This window comes from Crocodylus siamensis, chromosome 7 (genome assembly GCF_052110815.1).
Source record: "Crocodylus siamensis isolate JL-2025a chromosome 7, ASM5211081v1, whole genome shotgun sequence".
NCBI lineage: Eukaryota > Metazoa > Chordata > Crocodylia > Crocodylidae > Crocodylus > Crocodylus siamensis.
This window is the reverse complement of record NC_143401.1, coordinates 80,990,108-81,011,634: the sequence shown is the minus strand read 5'-3', so window position 1 is coordinate 81,011,634 and position 21,527 is coordinate 80,990,108. Positions and strand designations below refer to the sequence as shown.

The 21,527-nt window shown below is 41.5% G+C and overlaps 1 protein-coding gene across 1 annotated transcript in view; it reads right to left on the bottom strand.

Annotated features, from left to right (window-relative positions):
• Window positions 1-4,133: 4,133 nt before the first annotated feature.
• Window positions 4,134-21,527, bottom strand: part of CPXM2 (carboxypeptidase X, M14 family member 2) — a 157,302-nt gene continuing 139,908 nt past the window's right edge. The window contains exons 12-14 of the mRNA XM_090057350.1: window positions 17,329-17,468; window positions 15,631-15,730; window positions 4,134-5,738 (exon numbers count right to left, since the gene is read on the bottom strand). Of these exons, the coding sequence (XP_089913476.1) occupies window positions 5,485-5,738; window positions 15,631-15,730; window positions 17,329-17,468 (494 nt within the window). The 3' untranslated portion in view covers window positions 4,134-5,484. The remainder of the gene's footprint in view (window positions 5,739-15,630; window positions 15,731-17,328; window positions 17,469-21,527) is intronic.

Below are 21,527 nucleotides of genomic sequence, written 5' to 3'. Positions count from 1 at the left end.
ATGCCTGGTTGCCAGCACAAGGTCGAGCATCGCTTTACCTCTCATTGGCCCGTAGAATTCTTGTGTCAGATAGAGGTCATCCACACACAAGAGAGAGCTTTGCGACTGCTCCGATTTGGCTGAGCACTCCTTCCACAAGATGTCGTTTTAGTTAATTCTCCCATGACAACCATACATAGGGAGCGCGCGGCTTCAGCCAGTTCCCTGGAAAACTCCTGATCAAGGTCTTTACCCAGGGTAGGGGGTCTGTAGTAGACTCCCACCATCGTATCCCCTGTGCCATGTTCCCCACGGATTTTAATCCAGAGTTGCCTAAAAGGTGCTTCAAACTAGTTTCAGGTCTTAATGTGTGGACAATCCAGGGATTAAGCGCTCCAGAAGCCATCTAAAATTAATGTGTAACAAGGCCTGTAGTGTTTCAGGTTTGGGAGGTAGAATAGTGCACTGATTAGTCCCACTAACTGAAGTTCTGAAAACCTGGATTCTTTTCCCAGCCTTGCTGTTGACTTTATGAGATTTGGGCAATTCACTGTTTGTGCCCAGAATCCTATCCCTAACCTAGGAACAATCATGGAAAATCACTGGATACACACAAACTTGATTGTGTCAGAAATTTAAACTTGACAATTTCAGGTGAGAAAGAGGCAAGTAGTTATGTTAGTCTGAAGTCAGGAAGAAGGCAAAGTAAAAGTATTTACAGACTAACTAAATCAGAGCAGCCTTTGTGAGCCACAGGGCACTTCATGAGATCCCTACAAGGCAACTGTAATGTGTTGACTTAGAATGTTGTGCAACTAAAAGGGTATACTGAGATGCGGTGGGCTTACCGATAGCAACCCGGCATGTCTGGGCTCAGAGAATTCTCATTGTGATTGGTGGAAACCTTCCACCAGTCAGGCAATTGCTGGGGAGGGCCTTGCTGCACCCCTACTCAGGGCAAGGTGGAGAACCCAGACCTAGCTGAAGCCTTCACCTTGCTTCAACCTCATTGGTCTGTTTGCAATCCAGGGCCACAGCTCCAGAGGGAATAAAAGAGCAGCATGTCTGGCACAAAGGAGGCTGAATCAAGGGATGAAGAAGACAGTGGGCAGAAGAAGAGCTGGCCAGTGGGGCAGAGCCATTACCCTGAAAGATGCCATCACTGGATGGGGGTGGCGAGTGGCTGTGTCCCCAGTCCTGCCTCAAGGAGTGCGGTGAACAGTGCACATCTTGGTGCACAGAGCTAGACCCTGGAAGCATAGGAGAGGGAGCACCCAGGGCAGGCTTTTTGGAGGAGGGAGAGAGGCTTTATTGGGAAGCATCCCCACTGGGGCCACAGCGGGCTGGGAGTACTGGGGATCATTTTCCCTGTGGGAACATCATCATGAGGGTCATATAGAATTTGTCTATAAGTTGATGTTCATATTATATACCTGTATGTTATATATAAATGTACATATGTTTATATTTATATTTATCTTTTACTAACTTGTGTGTATAAATTAATTTTTATAGTTAAGTTCAGACTATCCTGCCCTGACTCTATAGGGATGGAGGGAAACTGTTCCCAGCCTGCAGTTTCACCCACAGCACTCTTGCCAGCTAACAGTCCCTTCAATTGGAGAGGGGAATACACACCTGAGTACACCTGGGCTACAGAGATATTTGGATTTTTAATAACAATATCCTTAGCTCATTTATGGCCAATTTCAGTTCTCAAAGTATTTTAAGAAGAGACTAAATATCAGTCCCCATTTTACAGACTTGAAAGCTGAAATAGTTAAGTAGAGGAACTTGCCCCACAGTCACCTAGAGGCTAATGTCAAAACTGGAAATGGAATCTGGATTACCTGAATCCTATTCCACCACTGAATCAGAAACTATTTAATTTGCATAAAGAAGTTAAATTTCACTGCTTCTGTCCCTGTCTACTAGACCTGGCCAGCAATAACTCAATAATGTTTATGCCTTCAGAAAATAACGATTCATCAAAACCAGGACTTTCCATAGAAAAGGACTCGTTTTGACAACACAACGTCTGATCAGAATCGGAGATATTGGGCACCTGGGTATGAGAGAGCGGAGGTCAAGTCTCTGGTTCTAAGTAGGCAAGCCTTGGGCCTGAGTCTGCTGTATTCTGAGTGACCCATTCTTCACAGAGCAGAATTCTTTTTCTCTAGCCAGCCCTCGTTAACATCAAGCAAACAACTTCAACTTGTGCCTTGGACTGTCCAAATTACAGCACAAAACTGGATGAGTTTTTAAGGGATTTTTTTTACCAGATGGTCAGCTCTGAAGGAATTTGTGTGTGTCTATTTTTCTATATCTATAGAAATATATTTCTCACAGATACCAGAGGAAGTAAAACTAAACACTAGGAATGTGATGTAGCAACCCTATTGTGAGGTGGCAACATTATTCATAATGCATCAGGATACTACCTCCCAATAGTTTGTTCAGTACAAGTCACCTTTCCTTTATCATCTACTAGCTAATTGCCCACCCAGAATGATGGGTGGTGGGAAGGAGGGAGCTGAGATGGAGTGCTGCCACCTAATGCCCCAGGCTGCCACTGTTCTGCCTCTTGCGGGGAACGGTGCTGGCCTCACTTCCCCGACCCTCTGTCCAGTCCTCGGTGCAGCTCCAGAATCATTTCAGCACTCCCCCAGACTTGGAGCACTCTGATTGGCTGTTTCCGTTAGCCAGTCAGAGTGTGAATAAAGTATGACAGCCAGACAGATGTAGGTTTTTATAATATTAGAATTCTCTCATCAGCCGCACCACATTAAAATAGCCCCATCATCATCTCTGGTATCCAATTATCCTCCCCTCCTATGAAAGTTACGGGAATAGGGAAATTGTCTCCTTGCCAGATGCTTCTATCCAGATATGAGGACCCCCATCCTTATGCCCTACCTTCTTTAGGAGATGCTTTCACTTACACCATTTCACTTCCTTCTTCCATCTTCACTTCCTTGTCCTTCTCTTCACTCTCCACTGGCAACAGCCAATGGTGATATCAATTCTGATTTTCTTCAATTCTTGCTTATTATTTAATCTACAAAATATTCCAATGTAGGCAACCCCCAGAAATGGTGCCGGAGCATGGCACATGAAGGCATTTTGCTTGACACGTGCACCTCAGGATGGACAGTGGGGATATAGCCAGGGCTACACTTCCACAGCAAGGAGAGGGCACTCCATGGCCCCCCTGATGTCTGTCCCTGGCATGGCAACATCTTACAAGAGGAGGTTGCAGGTGTTTTTGGCACTCTCCCCAAAAAATGTTGCTGACCCTGTTCTAATGACAAATTATTAGCTTGTCTAAGTTGTTCTATGGTTGTCTAGACAAATCTGTATACAGTATTCATTCTGGAACACGCAAATCTCAAAAACTATGTCTTCAGAAACTCTATGCCATGTCAAGATTTTGGTTTGCAGCTAGAAGACTTGAGAAGTTTAGCAGAAACACCTGGCTATCCTTTTTAATCAACATTCCCAAACTGCGTCCCAGGTTTCCCCATGCATGAAAAGCTTCAGCTGTCCCCTGCTCAGTTGCTAAAATCCCAGGTTCGTTCTGATCAGTTCCTTGCTGCAAGTAGACATTCGTGATACAAAAGTCCATGGCATATTGAAACAGGGTGCAGTAACTAAAATATAATATCAAAATACAAAAGACAGAGCAACTATATAAGAGGCTGAATTATTCACTTGCATCTTCACCTTATAGACAACTTCTGTCCTTTATACTAAATGAAGCTGCCTTAGGTTTTGAACCAGCATGCTGCAGAATCCAGAAATTTTGCCAACACATTTAAGTCCATCGTGAAGTGGAATAAAAATCCTTGACCATAGCCACTTCACCAATGCAGGAGAACACATTCCATGCTCTAATAATGTGCCCATCTCACTAATGCAGAATTATGTGTAGGTCTTTGTTTCCTTGTGTCTTTGCTGTCAGCAGCTTTACTGCTTTTTAATGGTATTTGCAGAACAAGCCCATGCTGGAATCACCTCCAGTGGATGACAATAAGACTGACTATTATGCAAAGGTTGCTAATTATTTTATACTCTTTATTCCATAACCTTTTGTCTATTTTTATGTGCTAGACTTTTTGTTGATTAAAAGAAGTAAATTGAATACAACAGGCACATTGTTTTTCCACTGTAAATTTTCTACTTGCACTTTATTTTCCTCAGTTTTGGTGAACACCTTTTCCAGGAATTATAAGAACATATCAAGTAAGGCAAGAACTGTAATAGCAATCATAATGGTTTTAACAGAGCTGTTCTTGAAAGTGTACATTGCAGTCTCGCTACCATGAATATAAGAGGTGCTGTGTTTATTCTCAGAAGTTTGAAAGGAGACTGATTAAAAATGAAGGACTTCCCCCTAGCTGGTATAAATCAATTCAATATATTTGAAGCCCCTGGGAGCTGCACTGGTTAACACTACCTGAGGATCTGGCCCATCTCCCTCCACTTTGTTCTCTCCCTAGTTCACCCAGATCATTCCTGAAAATCAATCCTACACAACTGTTCAGTTTTATTACTTAAAAGTCAATAAAGCGCAAACCCTCCTCCCACAGCATACTAAGGCCTGAAAAAGCAGCAGCATTGTATTGGGGACATGGCAGGGCAGAGGACCAGGACACTGCATCCCTTACATGCTGTGGCCTACAGTCACTCTGTGTGTATAGGAATAGAAGAGAGATTGGTAGTCAGGCCAGGGAAAAGACAAGGGTGGGCTCACTGGGTCTGCAAACTATACAGGTTCAACAGTCAACCCTCCTATCTCTGTAGCCACTAATAATTCAGTGTTTAACAACCTCATTCTAAGCTGAGAAGGGATCTTCCATACCACATCCCTGCAGTGCTCCCCCAGCTAATGCCCTTGCAGTTGGATTTAGTTCACAGAACAATAATGTGGCTTTAAAATTTAGAGGTTTAGAAACATCCTAAAGGAAAAGTTATGGAATTATTAGATATTCTTCAATACAAGTATGCATATCCATAGAGCTGGGCAACATCATTTTGATAGATATTAAATTTACCAAAATAGGGCTTTTTAAGGCAAAGACAAAATTATTCGCGAATTTGGGTCAAATTTAGCAAATGGTTTTAAGAAAAACAATGTTTGAAAACACCATTTTTCATTTAATAATCGACCTTAGGAAAAAAGAGTTTCAAAAGTAACTCCAAAATCAAATATTTCATTTTAGGTCAAAAGAAAGATTTTTGGTTGGACTGAAAACAGTTAGTTTGATTCCTTTAGTTTTACACCCCCTGAACAATTCTGTTTTGGCTCAACTTGAACTCAGATTTGTTTCTAATTATTTAATTGAGCAAACATGTTTTAGAAATATTCACCAGCTCTACTCATATGGGCTCCATGAACAGAAAAACTGTATGTAAAGTTTGTCTATGTAAGTGTTACTATTACTATAATCATCTTTGATTTAAGCAGAGCTCAAAAATGCCATGCGTTATGCTGGAGGCAGCAGTCTATCTCTGCTGGCGCCACTGCCTAGCTCTTTGCCTGAGCCGCCGGACTGGTAGACTAATGGGTTGCTTTCCAAATTTCCTCATGATTTCTTTAATCCGTGTTAGGTTGGTTTTGCTGATTGTGAAGTCGCATTGAGTAGCTCCCATTTCATAACCTACTTCACAGTTCTTGGTGGAAGAGGTGTAGCCTTCGGCTCTTACAGTCACGATATATTCTCCAGGGTTCAGGAGACGCCAGTAATCCCCATCACTTGCTGTTGAAAAGCCAAAAAGAAAGATGATTTTCAAGACAGTGATCTTTTGACAGAACTGTCCATGCTTATCTACTACAGCATCTTGTATAATCTTGACCAGAAGATTGTATGTGCAGAGCTAAAACCTCTATCTAGCTGAATTCCACTTGGCTATGCTTGATCTAGGACAGGGGCTGCCAGTCAGGGGTATGCATACCCCTAGGCATACTTGGAAAGGTTCTAGGGGCTATGTACAGGTGGGCAGGAACAGAGCACCGCCACCCACCACCCTGCGCCACCACCTTACAGGAACAGTGCCAGGGGGGCGAGGGCACCCCTTTGCGGGCCACACAGGCACTGGCCAGCCGGCTGGGGGGGGCGCTCACATGCGGCTGCCCCCACCGCCATCCACTACCCTGCGCCACCTCCCACTGCACCTTCCCTCTGCTGTTGACAGGTGGCCAGCAATTGGCTGGGTGCTCACAGAGCTGCGTGTGCAACCGGCCGTGGAAAAGCAGCATGCAATGGCATGGGGTAGTGGTGGCAGTGGCCGCATGTAGGCCCCTCTTCCCCCCCGCCCCACCCCTGCTCTATATCTGGCCGCCATCATGAGAAGCGGTATACTTCCTTAAAAAGGTTGAAGGCCTCTGATCTAGAATGCCAAATGTGGCTGTATACCTATTGCCCAGCATTCCTGGAATCGGTTTTTGGGTAATCTGATCCCTTGGTTGACTCCTCCACACTCTAGCTGTGTTCTGTCCTTCAGCCTTCTTCCCAACATTGGGATCAGTAAGAAGAGATATATATGAGGCTAGACAGTCTGATTTCATGATAATGAAGGAGTCCCCTGATTCAAACTAGTTTTGGTAGCTTTCCAGCTACTTTGCACCAGCAGCACAAGACACAGGAATAGAGGGAGCCAGGGGCACATGACAAATCTATCACTTGACTGACACTGCCCTACTTCTCAAGAAAAAGGCATTTTAAGCAATAATGTTTTGATTTCAGAACCTATTTAAAACAGGAAAATAAATTAAAATACACTCAATTCCAAGTTAGATCACAATTTGGAAAGGTAATGTAGACCTGGCTGCTTCTGTCTGTGGCAATACAGCCATCAATCTGGAAATATAAATGTTTCCATATGCTAAGAAATGAAAAAAAATCATGAAAAGCCATTACAACTTCTACTTCTCAACATAAACTTCTGTGACTATAAGGAAAAATAATAGTACTTTCCAAACAGAATTCCCTGGACAAGTACCCACCAGAGTGAGACAGATTTGGAATAAACTGTTTCCCAAGCACCAGAGTATCTTTGATTTAAATATTGTGATATCTTGTTAAATTAAAACAACCCAATAATAATAATAATGTAGCTTGCCACATAGGCTACTCAAGGATCCTTTCACTGTTGCCATCAACATGTGGTGATTATAGCAGAGTTGTGAGAACATCAGTTCATCAATAGGGTGCAATTTCATACATAATCAAAGCTATGTTTCAAGATTTTGGTGGTATTTAACCACATGGCTACCTTCTAAACATGTGACTAGTGTCATTGTAATCAATTCCATTGCCCATGTGCGTAAAGCAATTCCAGTACCTCAGTGAATTGGGACCTAAATGTTTTTTGTTATGCCTGAAGGGTGGATAGATTTGCATAAAGGCACAGCAAAATCTTGACTTGGCTTGACCTACTTATCGGGCCCTTGTCATCAGCACCCTAAAAAAATGAAATCTTTAAATATTCAGTGGTCCACAAGCAAATAATTGTCCAGGAAAATTGTCCCCACTGGCCCCTATACCTACACTCCTGCCTTAGAGATGATATCACAGGTAAATGTTTATCATGTCAGCTTACACATAATTAAGACAATGTTTAGTCTTTTAGAGTGATAGTATTTTAACAAGCAAATATCATAGAAATCATATTCTTAAGAATGGAAGGGGATGAGGATGGAATAGTGTAAAATCTGCTAATATTGTTTTATAATTTACCCTGGAAAAAACTGCTGAATTGCAAACATGAATTTTTTAGGATTCTTAGTTTGTAATATTTTATATATAACTTCAGCACAACATCTCCTATATGAAAAGTTATTCTAACACCAATGACAAATCACATTATAATTACTGGGTGAGTTTTGCTAAAGTACAAGAAAATCTGGATGAAAAGGGTGCATTTTAAAGATGATGACATTGGCTGTGCTGATGCCAGGCTACTACATACTTTGACTTTTAGATCTCTGTAGTAAAAATGTGTTTAGAGGTTGAATAAGAAATGTTTCATGCTTAAAAATAGCAGATTAGCAAAAAAAGAGCACTAAAACCCTGATACTAATACCCCGGTGTTACAACCTCTGAGGGTGCATCTGCACGAGTCACTAACTGCACAGTAGCCTAATAATACTGTGCAGTAGCACATCACAGCACATACAGTGCTAATATGCTACTGCACAGTATTATTAGGCTACTGCACAGTAGCATTGCTAAAAAGACGTTTGCTGGTATTACTGCACAGTAACTTTGGTTATTGCACGTCTATTTAGTACTTGATTATATAAGTACTACATTTAAATGCGCAGTAACCACTGTGCATTAATGAACATGTAGATGTGTGCTGTGTGCAAGTGTAAAAGGATGTATAACTGGCACCCCTAATCAGGTTATTTCATAAATACCAAAAAATGTACATAATTTTCTGCTGCCCAATTTGACATGGCTTAGAAAGCATGGCCTCCATGATCTCCATTGCCATGTGGTAACCAGGTGGTGCAGGGGTGGCTCGTTGGGCAAGATGAGCTCACCTACAGGCTCATGGTCACTGACAATGAGACCAATCTGGTCAAGGCAGTCCATGATACCAAGTTTGTTGGCATCTACTGTGTGGCATACAAGTTCCATCTTATAGTCAGGGATGGCTTGGAGGGGCACAGAGCTGCCAGTGAGGGCACTGTCACAGCCAGTCAGCTCACTTCAAAATGCAGGAAGGTAGCAGGCTACTTCCACTGGAGCATCAAGGGAGGCAAGATGCTGCAGGACAAACAGGTAGAGCTGAGCATCCCACAGCACAAAATCATGCAGGATGTGGAAACTCGGTGGAACTCCACATACCTGTTGCTCAAAATGTTGGTGGAGCAACAGAAGGCCATCCATGAGATGGCCTTGCTTGGGGAGATTGGGATCAGCAGCCCCCTGAACAGAGCTGAGTGGGGTACCCTCTCCCAGACCTTGGTGGTCCTCAAGCCCTTCCTCAAGGCCACCAAGACCCTTAGTGCTGGCGATGCCTTCCTCAGCCAGGTGATCCCCCTAGTGTAGGAGCTTCAGAACCAAATGGAGAAGTTCCAGGGGATCAATGTTCCTGGCTGGGGCAAGCTGCTGTCACCAGACGTGCAGGCACTGGTGAAGCAGCTGAAGGAGGGCATCATGAAATGGCTGGACCCATTGCAGTGTGCAGTGTGCAACCCAAGGGTGAAGGGGAATGTGTGCACCAACAAAACCCTAGATCATTGGACAGGGGTGCTGGTGAACCAGGTCAGGAAGGCAGAAGAGTAGAAGCAGGGGGACATGGAAGAGGGGGATCTGCTGTCCCATGCCAGTACTACATTCACCAGCCAGTCTCCCCCACAACAGGTGTTGCCAATTTGGGCCAAGGGCATGGCTTTCATGTTGGGGTCCAGAGGCACCAGATCCCAACATTGGGCAGGTAGCGCCAAGGCCTCAGTGGCTACCTATCTCATTGAGGACATGGAGCCAATACTCTGTGACCCACTTAGCCTACTGGGTAAGCTACAACCAGATGTAATAGGATCTGGCCACGGTTGCCCAGGAACACCTGTCCTCCACCAACCAGTGTTCTGAGCGAGATGGTGTTCAGCATTGCTGGGGATGTAATGACATCCTACCACACCTGCTTGGATCCTGCTTTGGTGGAGCAGCTGGTGTTCCACAAGGTGAACCTCCCACCGCTGGGGTTCCCCAAGCTCCACCTGTAGACCGAGTGAATGCTACCCTTTCCTTGTTGAATTGTTTTTAAAACCATTTAATACCCCACTCTCAGAGCTGGAGGTGGCACTCTGCATCACCAGCCAGCAGGGGAAGAGCATCTCCCTGCTGAGCTCCCATGCCAGGAAGAACTTGGAGGTATGGGCTGGGGCTATGGGAAGGAGGCCCCAAGTCCTTGGCATGACCTAGAACTGCACCCTTACAGAGCTGGGAGGCCTGGTGGGACTGCCGGTGGCACAGCAGCCCCCAAGAAATGCCAAGACCACAAACCTCCCTGGTGAAAAGCAGGGGAGGCACCTGAAAACCTCCAGCCACCACATGCATGTACAGTCCTGGCTAGGGAAAGCCCAGACCTATAAGCTTTTTGAGAGGCCTGAGGCTTGCTGGTTGCAGTGGAGTTGTGAGGCTCCAGGTAAGCTTAGCTGTCTGGGATGCCATCTGCAAGGCATGGGACTCAGTGCAGGGAAGGTATGGAGCTGCAGAACAGATGTCACTCCTAGACATCAGGGACCTAGATGGGCAGCCTCCTGCCTAGGTAACATCTAAATTGGTTTTTCATCAAGGCATGGCAGAAAAAAGAGGGGTAAGTGGTTGGCCCAGAAACAAGTGGGTGGGCCAAGATCTTACCAGCACTGGGAAGGTCCCCTGTTACAGGCTAACATCCCTGCTGCATTCATCCTGCTCTGCCTTAACACACACAAGGAAGACAGGGTTCTTTGGGTCAATATTATATCTTTTAGTAGAGCAACTGAATAGTCTACTAAATAGTTGCAGAAATATATCTTAGCAAGCTTTCAGGTTGAAAAACCCTTCATCAGGCTGAGGAAGCATCTGCAGTTATTGTGTGTGCTGTTTTTGGATGAAAGGAATAATAAAGAAACCAGAGGCTGGCATGCAGGCAAGAAAGCCAGTCTATGGAAATGTAAATGGCCACGGAAATGTAAATGGAGGCATCAGGGGGTGAGAGACAGGCTGGAGGAGTGGTGGGAGGGGGATGTAGCAGGTAAAAGTGGAGAGGTACCTGGAGAGTCAGATGTCAGGCAGTTTATTGTGTGTCATAAATTCAGTGTCTATATTGAATCCATGAGTTTCTGTATCTAGGAGGCTGAGGAAGTGAAGTTCTTAGGCCCATCTGTGAAAAGTGTTTTGTAAATTCCTTTTGAGGATCAAGACTGAGAGATTGGAGAGAGAGTGGTTTTCTTGTGAGAAATTTGTCCCCATAGGTAGTTGGGTATTCTTGTTTGTAATAGATTTCCTTTGTGTATTCATTCTGGTGTGCAGTTGCTTTTGGGTGTCTCTGGTGTATTTTCCATCAGGGCACCTGGAGCACTGGATGAGTTATATAATGTTTCTGGAGGTGCAGGTGTAAGATCCAGGAATGGTAATGGTTCTGTTGTGGGGTGTTCTTCCATCCAAGAAGAGCACACACCAACTGCAGATCCTTCCTCAGCCTGAGGAAGGGTTTTTAAACCCAAAAGCTTGCTAAGATACATGTCTCCAACTACTCAGTTGGTTTAATAAAAGATATCAGACTGACCCAAATTACTTTGTCTGCAGATGTCCTTAGACCAACACGACTACAATCTACACACACCTCGTAATACGCACAAGTGTCACAAGTTTTGCTTTGAACAGTTTGAGGTTCAGTCTCACAGAAACCCCTGTGCTTATTTCTTTGAAACTTGCCAGGCTTCATGGCCTAAGAAGGGGCTACCATCCCTGCAGTTTTCATCCTGCTCTGCCTTAACACACACACACACGTGACACAAGTTTTGCTTTGTATAGTTTGAGATTCAGTCTCACAGAAACCCCTGCGCTTATTTCTTTGAAACTTGCCAGGCTTCATGCACTCAGAAGGGGCTACCATATCTTCTGTTTTCATCATAATCAGCCCCACAATGACAAGGTATTTTAGTGATAGCCCATTAAGTCTATGGCTGAATCTCCAAATCAGTGTTGAAATTCCAAAACAGATTCAGCCGAATTGAATCAGGACAGTAATCCAAAACACCAAAGCAAATCACTGTCCCTCTGAAATGGGCAAATCCAAACTGAAACACAGCTGTTTCACATAGCCCTAATAAGCATCTTTGACAAATGAAAAAACAGGTGTCCAAATGTGTGTGCTCATCCAATTTATGAACTTATTTCCAAGGGTCATCTTAGAAAACATATTTCACATGTAACCATAATACTATGTTATTATTCTAACTCAATCAATAGTTGCATCTGCATCAAAAGAACATGTGACCATCTCCTCAAGCTCTCTCTCACAAAATCAATAATTTCAATTAGCTTATTTGTGCTATCAGCAGAGTATCACCAATTTCTGTTTCCCACTAAATACTTTCCCCTGAAGGTAAAAGCTAACAAAAGTACTATCTATACTACTGAAGGAAAAAGGGACATTTCTGAAACAAGCAAATGTTAATAGAAAGACATTACTGTACTGTAGACACAATTCTGATCTGCATAACCAAGTACTTGTCTGCACTTACATGACAGAAATAGCAGATAATTTAAATAGGTAATAGCAAAAATTAGGTAGATTATGAAGGTTGCTTACATTATTTTCACATTTACACAAAGTTTGAATCAATGCAACTCCCTTGTTTCAGTGGAGATATCCTGTTCTGAATAGATATAAATTAGAGACAAATGCATTCCCATAGTGATATTTTAGCCTTTTCCTCTTCAATTTTATGTCTTTTCTAGCTTAGTAGCTATACCATAAAATTTCCAATTTCAAAGACTAATGACCAACACACCTTTATCTATGTAATATAAAGGAAGATAGAACTTTTATGTCCCCATCTATAAAGCAAATCCTCTAAAGAGTATCAATTTTTACATTTCACATTAAATGAAAAAGAATAAAACTTTCTGTTTTTATTATTAATAATTACAGATGAACCTGAGCCACAAAGTTAATTTAGAACTGGATCTGAAAATGTAAAAAATTTCATGAATATTCACAAGATGGAGTCCAAGGTCTTTTGCAGTCCCATCATTTTGCATTCAACGTGGACTTTTTTCCACATGCACGCACATTCGCAGTTTCCCTAAATCATCCATTTTTCTCTTGTGTGGCATCCAATGTAACCCAGTATAGTGAGAGACAGGATTAATCATCCATTGCATTTATTCAGTTCCCACCAGAGTAATTCAGTAATTCAGTTACAAAAGAAATACAACCTACAGTTTATGGCAGCATTCCAGGATATTGAAAAAACAGCTGATTATTTTCATTCCCACTTTCATTTCCCAGTGGCCCCATTTATGGAATATTTAAGAAAGAGTTATAATTGTCTTATTAAACATTTGTAATTCAATGTTTTCTCTCAGAACAGAGATACAGTAAAAAAGAACTAAAACTAATAATAAATAAGCTACATTTTCTGAGATTTATTAATGAGTTCTATATCAGTTCAAGTAGTAGTTATCTGAAATTCAGAACTCACTTATCTAGAACTGCAGAGCTAGGGATATAAGTTACACATAAACCGGTTTAAGTGATCAGAAACTGGTTTAAACCTGTAACAGAACAGAAGTTTAATGCACATAAACCGGTTTCAAAATGGCTGAAACTGGTTTAAGATAAACCTGGTTGAAGGTAGTATCAGATTTAATTGATTTGGGTCAAACCAATTTTTGAAACTTCTGTCCCAGATCCCTTCCTGGTTCAAGTTAAATCAGAGTCCCCCAGCATTCCAGCATGCTTTCCAACCCTGGCTGCGCTGTGCAGAGAGCAGGATGGCCCCACCCCTCTGCCCCTAGCTAGAGCAGTGAGAGCTGGCTGACAGGGTTGGGGGGAAACAAGCCTGGCTGGGGATGCAACCCAATCTACAAGGGGGTGGGGGGAGGAACTGCCCCCCCCAGCAAACCCCAGCTGGGATCTGGGGCCAGGGAGGGGGGTTAAACACCCTTTCCCCTACTCAAACTTACTGCTGGGTGCAACTGTGGACTACAAATCCCAGAGGCACCTGTAATCAGGAAGAAGAAATTATGGGCAACCCTGCAGAGTCCTGCTACTGTAATTCTGGACTGCAAATCCCAGAGGCTTTGTAGGCAGCAGGAAGAGGAAGTGAATGGACAGCCAGAGAACCATGCTCTGTTGTTCCCCAGCTTCTGGCCTGAGCCACTGCAGGCATGTGGCTGCATTTCCTGAATCAAAGATAAATGTCTGTTCACTTCTGTTTCATTTTAATTTGTTCATTTTAGACTAACCTGCAAAGACTGAATTAATTTAGCCTCTGGGCTTTTTGACTGTCTGTAGATAGCCCTGGAGTTCATTCTATAGCCCTACCTTAGCTAACTGTGTCAAAGCAGGTCATACATTCATTGATGGGAGAACCAGCATAAAAAATAATTGTTTTCCCACAATCTGATATTAAACCAGCCCTTGAATATGTAGCCATCTTATGTTTACATTGATCATAAGTTACAACCTCCAGAGTTGGCAATTCTGAGCCTTATAGAACCCTATAAATATTGGTTTACTGTTGTTCTTTGTAAGCAGTACATGCTTCAGCACACTATTTCCATTTAAAATCTAAAATTGATCTTTCCTCTTTATAAAAATGGCTCATAGGTAACAAAATCGCAGCTTGCTCTTCTGACATCTCTTCATGGGTGATTAGCCATCAGACTTATCTCAACATAACCAAAATATGTCTCTCAATCTTTTCCACCCTCACAACTTCTTCCTCAGGCCCCTTACATTAGCCCACCCAACCTATTATCTTTTATACAGTATCAGTATGTCACCTTCCACCCCTGCTCTGACAGCCTTCCTCATCCACTTGTTAAATTTTTGACCAGTCACTTCTTTGATTTCTCCCAGTAAAATCCCTCACATTGCATAGGCATATACACAGGCACTTTGTTGTCCTCTTTCAATTCTTGATAAATTTGTCATCTGTTGCAATATAGAAGTCCTGAATAACTGATGGGTACTTGTGGTGAGATCATCCCCTGTCACACTAGTAAGTAGCTTATTAGAGGTTCTTCATCTCCCATCCCTAGAGAATCTCATCCCTAGGGATTCTTCATCTCTTTGTGTATTCTTCAGTAGTCTCTCATCTCAGACAGCAACCTCCCAAATAGAGGGGCGTTTTGATAAATTCTTGTACAGCATGTAGCATAAAGGTGTCTTTGACTGTGTCTAGGACTGTGGTCTCAACATCATCATTAGTATCACCATGTCCTAGATATAATTTCTAGGCCTCTGGGAGGCCTCTGAATGGCTCTGCATGTATTCAGCATCTGCTGGCCCAGATCTGATTACATGCACAATAAAAACAGCTAGTATAATTTCATGAACTTTCTTTTATCATTATAAATCTACAGCAATAAAAATTTACCCCATTTCCACTGGGTCCCACTGAACTATTTTATAATTTCTTTATGCACTGGATTTTCCATCAAGAATGAAATGTGGAACTGTAAAACTCCTAAAAGTACAGAATTCCTCCTTTTCTGGATGTTTATTCAAACCAAGTTTTCATATTCCTCAAGACATTAATGACCATGGAAGGACCGTTTATGCAACAAGGGATTATCATAATGTTGTTAATGGGGGCTATAATGATTATAGACTAGATAGTGACAGCTTTTACTCAAGTCCTTTACACTAACAATATTGTACACTGAAAGGACATATTCATAAACTTTCTTTCTGGAATACAAATCTAGAAGCTTCTCCACAAAGGTCCTAGAAGCTTCTCCATGAAATGTGCCCTAGAAATATATTTCTCTTCCCAAACCAAGGAAATGGAGCCACAATTCTTTAGCTTGTTCACACAGTACTTTCTGTCCTTTACTCAGAAAAGCTTGTAAAATTATGATCTAGCCTTATGCTTGTTTAAAATATATCCATTTCTTTGTATAAATGCATTTTTTTTACCTGTGCGAATGTCATGGTTAACACCTTCCACTGAAATAATGGCATTTGGAATTCCTTTCCCATGTGAATCTCTTACAAGTCCTTTGATGCCCCGATGAACCTATTAATGGAGTGAATAAAAATGAAAAGCAAATTTGACTTAAAATTATGCCACTTTTGCAGAAAAAAATTAGTTGTTAACTTATTCATGACCAACTTTCTATTTGCCTAAATATTTTGGATGAAATCTATCACCATATTTAAGAAATTAATTTATCTAAAAAATGTTAAATCTTGGGTTAGATACTTCTCCTGATTTGAGCATGCTACAAAAGGTACAAAGGCACTTTCTCAAACAGGTATGTTGACTGGGACAGCTATTTTGGCCATCTCTATTCTACCTTCCTGCCAACTCTGGAGCTCTCACCAAGGAACAAGGTCTGCCAACACACTGCCGTCCTTCTTGAGCTGAAACCTAGCAACTAAACAAAACTGGCTTAGAAGGATAATTAGTGCATGTCCCAGTGCCATTCTCAGACTTTGTTTCTGGGGGAGCCTGAAAGCAGTGTTGGGGTAGGACCTTTCTAAATCGTCTATTCCACTTAAATACTATGCTTAGGCTTGGAAGGGGTGACAGTGAGTTGGCTGCTCCCATTTCTCAGTGGTGGCATCAGGTTCAGTACAGAGACAATTTAAAGGCAGCCATTTCTGTATCTTGGTCAAAACTAACATAGTTTTGAAATATCACTATTAACACTAAATCAACCTTCCAGCCATCAGTCACCTTTGAATCAACTTACAATTTTAGAACGCCTGTAGCTATGAATTTAAGACAGAGCCAGATACAATAACTAAAAGTAGCAAGTAGAATGGTTTTTCATCCAATTGTTTTTATCAAGTCTTGCACTCTTGTAAAATCTTAACAAGCTTCATTATTTTGTTCACTAAAACTAAAATAATCTGCTCTAAATAATCTGCCAGTGTTTTTTGAAGGGTAGGGTTTCTATCGTTAATGCCAAAAAATCATACCATTTTCATAATTTAAAACACAGATCATAATTGAAACCTTTCTGTGAAAGAATCAGCCACCACACAGGTTGAAATAAAACATGTTAGTCCAGTGAGATCACAAGGGCTGTGTGGAGGACTGGAAAACTTTGGATAAGAAAATATATTCATGTTTTTCAATGTTCTAAATGATGCTTAGTTCTCTAAGTATATGTGCGATGTCGCTCATGTTCTCATTAGCAGAAGCACCCAAGATTAAAGGTCAAAACTGGACATTGTCATTACAAAGGAAGATAATTCTAAAGTGCAGATATTCACAACAGTCAAGGGGGCTTAGACGAGTATTTTCCACTAGACCCGAAGGAGGATAAATAAATTAATTGGAAATATGTATATAAATAATCAAATTAACGGAAAATATTTGTATACCGACTGGAGGATAACCAGTTGCAAGCTGTAAGACAGGGACACTGGGGAACTTTGTTACCACACCTCCCTCAGCAGAATCATGCAGTAGATGGGGTTTTTTAATAACCTAAGGAGCGGCAACAATCTAGAAGTTTAGTAGGTACCTCTGCAAATTGTGACCGTAAGCCTAGTAGAGAAAAATACAGTGGGCCATAGTAACATCAGGTAAAACCATATTTTTATTTAGACCACATTCAAAGCAAAGTATTGTCTGAAATGGCAAGATACTATTCTCTTTAATACCTGTTCCATAAAAACAATCAGGGATTCACGGTTGTTTTCCCATTCTTCAGGTAATTCACTTTCATGAGGATACTTATCACAGCCCACATAGATTGATAACTCAAAGCAGTTTGTGTGCAGGTAACTAAAGTCATTTATACCTGTCAAGGCAAAGGAATAGACACCATGTTATAAGCATAAAATCTTCCCCCTCTTTAAGCTGAATAGACTTGAGGATTTTTAAGCGAAGAGCAGAACTGCTTAGTCTTATAGAGCAAACATGTGTATATTTGAATTTTGTCAAGAGGACAATTTTGTCAAAAATACCATCAGTATTTTATTTCAATTGGTTCATGTAACTGTGTGACTTGAAATAACAACATAGTTATGTATCTAACAAAGCAAAGCCAGAACAGCTCCAAATAGGTAGGTGAAACTTGATAAAAATATTTTGCAAGTAAAGGGGTATATAACCAAAAAAGCTTGAAAAGCCAGTGCCCTAGAACTGTGACAACCCAGTTGCTGCATTACAAGTGGGATTCCTCAATATCAGTGTGGGTGGGATACAATTGACTAATTTTTACACAGTTCCAAAATTCAAATGTCTTGGGCTCTTAAGTGTGATCCCATTCCAGTCTGCTCAAGCCTCTAAAAAACAGTTAATGCAAAAAGTGGATAGGTCCTCTTCTTGTGCCAGCTTTTATTCATCTTATTCTTACAGGTAAGATGATGGCACGTTCCAAAGGTAGGCAAGTTAAAAAATTTTCAAGGACTTGAGTAGGGCAGAATAGAATCACACTTAGGCATATAAACCTATTTAGGCACCTAACAGGTGAAGCAAGATATACCCCTAAGCACGTTCAGTAACTTTTTAGGTATTAACATTAAAAGCAGATGTGTGGTAGTGCAAATTTATGTTTTTTGCACAGGTAGTAAATATGAAATACCACACTTACTCAAATATAAGATGAACCTGACTATGAGATGACCCCCCTAGTAATTAGATTTTAGATACAGAAAATTTATAAATCTGTTATAATTTTCCAGGCATATAATTTAATTACTGGAGATTTACCTTGAATTTATCCCCCTCCAACTGTTAGAGTAGGGAAAATTAATCTGGGGGGGGCCAGGTTGTTCCCTTGACCTGTGTCCCCTCGCTTCTTCCCTCTGCAGCCCATTCCTCATCCTTACTGTCAGAATCTCCTCTCCTTGACTACATGGAAGTAAGGATCCAAGCTGAAAACACCGACTTCAAAATACATATGCCTGTGGTAACTTGCATATAAGCAAATTACTGTGGGTTCTCATACACTTAGATCATCCAGAATCGATGCATTTTACTTTTCATGAAGTTGCTGCAAGTCTGAGCATAAGTGCTTCATAAACATACTTTCAAGCAGCACTTTTGTATCTACTTTATACATGGTATAAATGATGCACAATATTAGGTCAAAGCCAAAAGGCTAGTGCTTTTCCACATAGTTCATTGGACTAAGCCTCATCAGAGTCAACAGCATTTCAAGCTATGGTGACCCCATTGCTCAGCACTTCTCAGTGTGTGTGTGTGTACGTGCGCACGTGTGTGTGTGTGTGTCCAGAAAAGATCCATGTGCTAATTAGCGCCCCCATTCATGACTGGAACCAAGTGTTCTTGTCACAAACCCTGGGATCCTTCACAAACCTATATGCAGATGAGGTGCCAGGCAACTTGATCTGGTTTGCCAGACATTTAAGGCTGGTGAAGAAACAGGAATCATTGGAAATGGGAAAGAAACATATAGCTCAGCTGTGGAAATGTAGAGGAAGTCGAAAAGTATTCCATGTAGTGGCTCACCATGAGGCTCACCATGATGTGAAAAAGCTCTGAGGCGGACTGAGCACAATGGGCACTACTATATATCTTACTCAGAAGAGCTGTACTACCCTACCATTGTGGCAGAGTCCCATCAGTGTCTTGGCCCTTTGCCTAAGATCAATCATTTTTGGCACAAAGGGGTGGGTATCAGGTCTGGCTCTGGCCCTCCTGGTGCTGGCCTGGCATTGTAGTACCTCCAGGTCTGGTGCCAGGTCCTCTCAGGAGAATAATTGCCAGTTTTTTTCAGGGCCACACAGTCAAAAAAGAAAGGTTCCCATTAGAATGTAATGTTGCATTTCTGGCACAAAGGGGAAGGTGTTGGGTCTTGCTCTGACCTTCCCAGTGCTGTCCTTGTCTTGCAGTACCTCCAGGCCCAGTGCCCGTTCCCTCCTGGAGAAGCAACTCCCCTTTTTTTTTTTTTTTTTTTTTTTTTTTAAGGGCAACACACACATCCACAAAAATAGGCTCCTATCAGTATGTTTGTCCAAATATGGGCCATGTGTTTTATAGTCATACTTTGTGTTGGCTGCATTTGATCAACTTCATAGTTAGTTTCCATTACTGAGTGCATGCTGCTTCTGGCAGCAGTTTAATGATAGACAATCTGTTTAATGAGGTTTTCTTGTATGCAAATGTAAGGTGAGGAGCTTTTCTTCACATGCTGACTGCAGGGGGAAAATTGTTTTACATTTGAATATATTCAGTAAATGATAAATAGAATATATAAGAGTTGAGGCAATAGAGATTTTGACAAATTGTGTAGTGGACTATAAGTCTGTAAGTCATGGGAAGACCTAGCCCATGACAAAAGGCAGTGAACAGCAAGAGCCATCATCTTTTTGTGTTTAGTTGTTCAGGGATTTGAGCAGGTTCACACACACATACCTACTAAGTGGGGAAGAATCTGGTGCTGTGTTATATGTCGGGCTCAGCAGGAAAAAAGGGAAAAAAAAGAGGAATATTTTTATTAGAGATATGTCCTAACCAAAACTCAGGAACTCCTTGCCTCTGAACTTTGATGAAGCTCCTGTTGAAGCCCACACTTCAAAGCTAGCTCTGATCTCCATAACTAGCCAGTCTAAAACCCTAGATTCTAGTACCCTGAGCACCAGAGAAAATTGTATTTAAATCCAGATCTCTGATTTCTCTCCATTTTCTGCACATCTCCACTGATTCTTGCAAGCATCTCCCTCCACGGAATTTCATTTATCTGTGTTCTCCACACTAATATACATGCCATGAGGCAATGGCTGAGTGTAGCAGGATAGGAGGAATGAAGTTGCATTTCTCATCATCCAGTAAAATTTATCATTAAAAATGTTTTATGCCTAAGAGCAAAACTGCTTATTAATTATCATTAATTGCTTTCTTTTCTAAAGGCAGAGATTAGCAGGAATTATAATCATCCAATATATCTGATGGCAGAGAATAGAAAAATTTAGTCCAATCCAATTACCATACAGCAGCAGTCAAGTATTTAATGAGCCCTCAGTGCCTTCTGCATGCAGAGTAGGAGGATTATATAACACAGATGTTAAATTTTAATCTGTTTGTTGATGGGGAAAGATTAATATATGAGACTATGGCATATGCTGCTCTGCATAAACCTATTTCCTTTCCATTTGAGAAACAGTCACAAATATTTTCTCCTCACATACTGTATTTCATCCTGGCTAATCTATGGTGAAATGTTTTGTATTACACAGTAATTGCTCTGTTTTAACAAGTCTACTTAGATAATAGCTTAAGTTGCCAAAAGCAACTATTCATATATTGTCTGAAAACCCAAATCCAACATTAAAAACACTGGAACTAAAAAAATTAGATCCGTATGCTGTCTGGCTTACACAAGGCTCATCTGATGTCTAGATGCTGTATAGAGACTAGCTGAAGAGAGCATTTCATTTCAGCCTATATGGCAGGGATTACCGTAGTTACATAGTAAAGGAACTCCTTGTTATTGGATATCTGCAGAAGGTGTTTTGAATGAGCAGACTGCTTCAAGGGTGGATTGGGAGAAGGAATGAACAACTTTGAGTTCAGCTATTTTGGGCTAAAGAGAAGCAGCCTCTAGATAATATGCTGGGATGTCACCCAGGGGACAGAGGTTAGTTAAACAGCCATGCAAGAAAAGTATCAGTGCTGTACAACAGGGATAAAAGGGGCAGAGTTGCGTGTATGACCTGAGCAGAAATATGTGACTCTAAAGAGCTGCTATTACAAACATGCATGCCAGTCACTTGCACAAATTAGTATTCACAGTTTCAGAGCTGAATTTAACTCAGGGTATCTGCTTTTATTAATTTGGAAAAAAAATATTTAGGGTTTGCGATTTCCTTTCGCATTTGCGATTCTATGTACA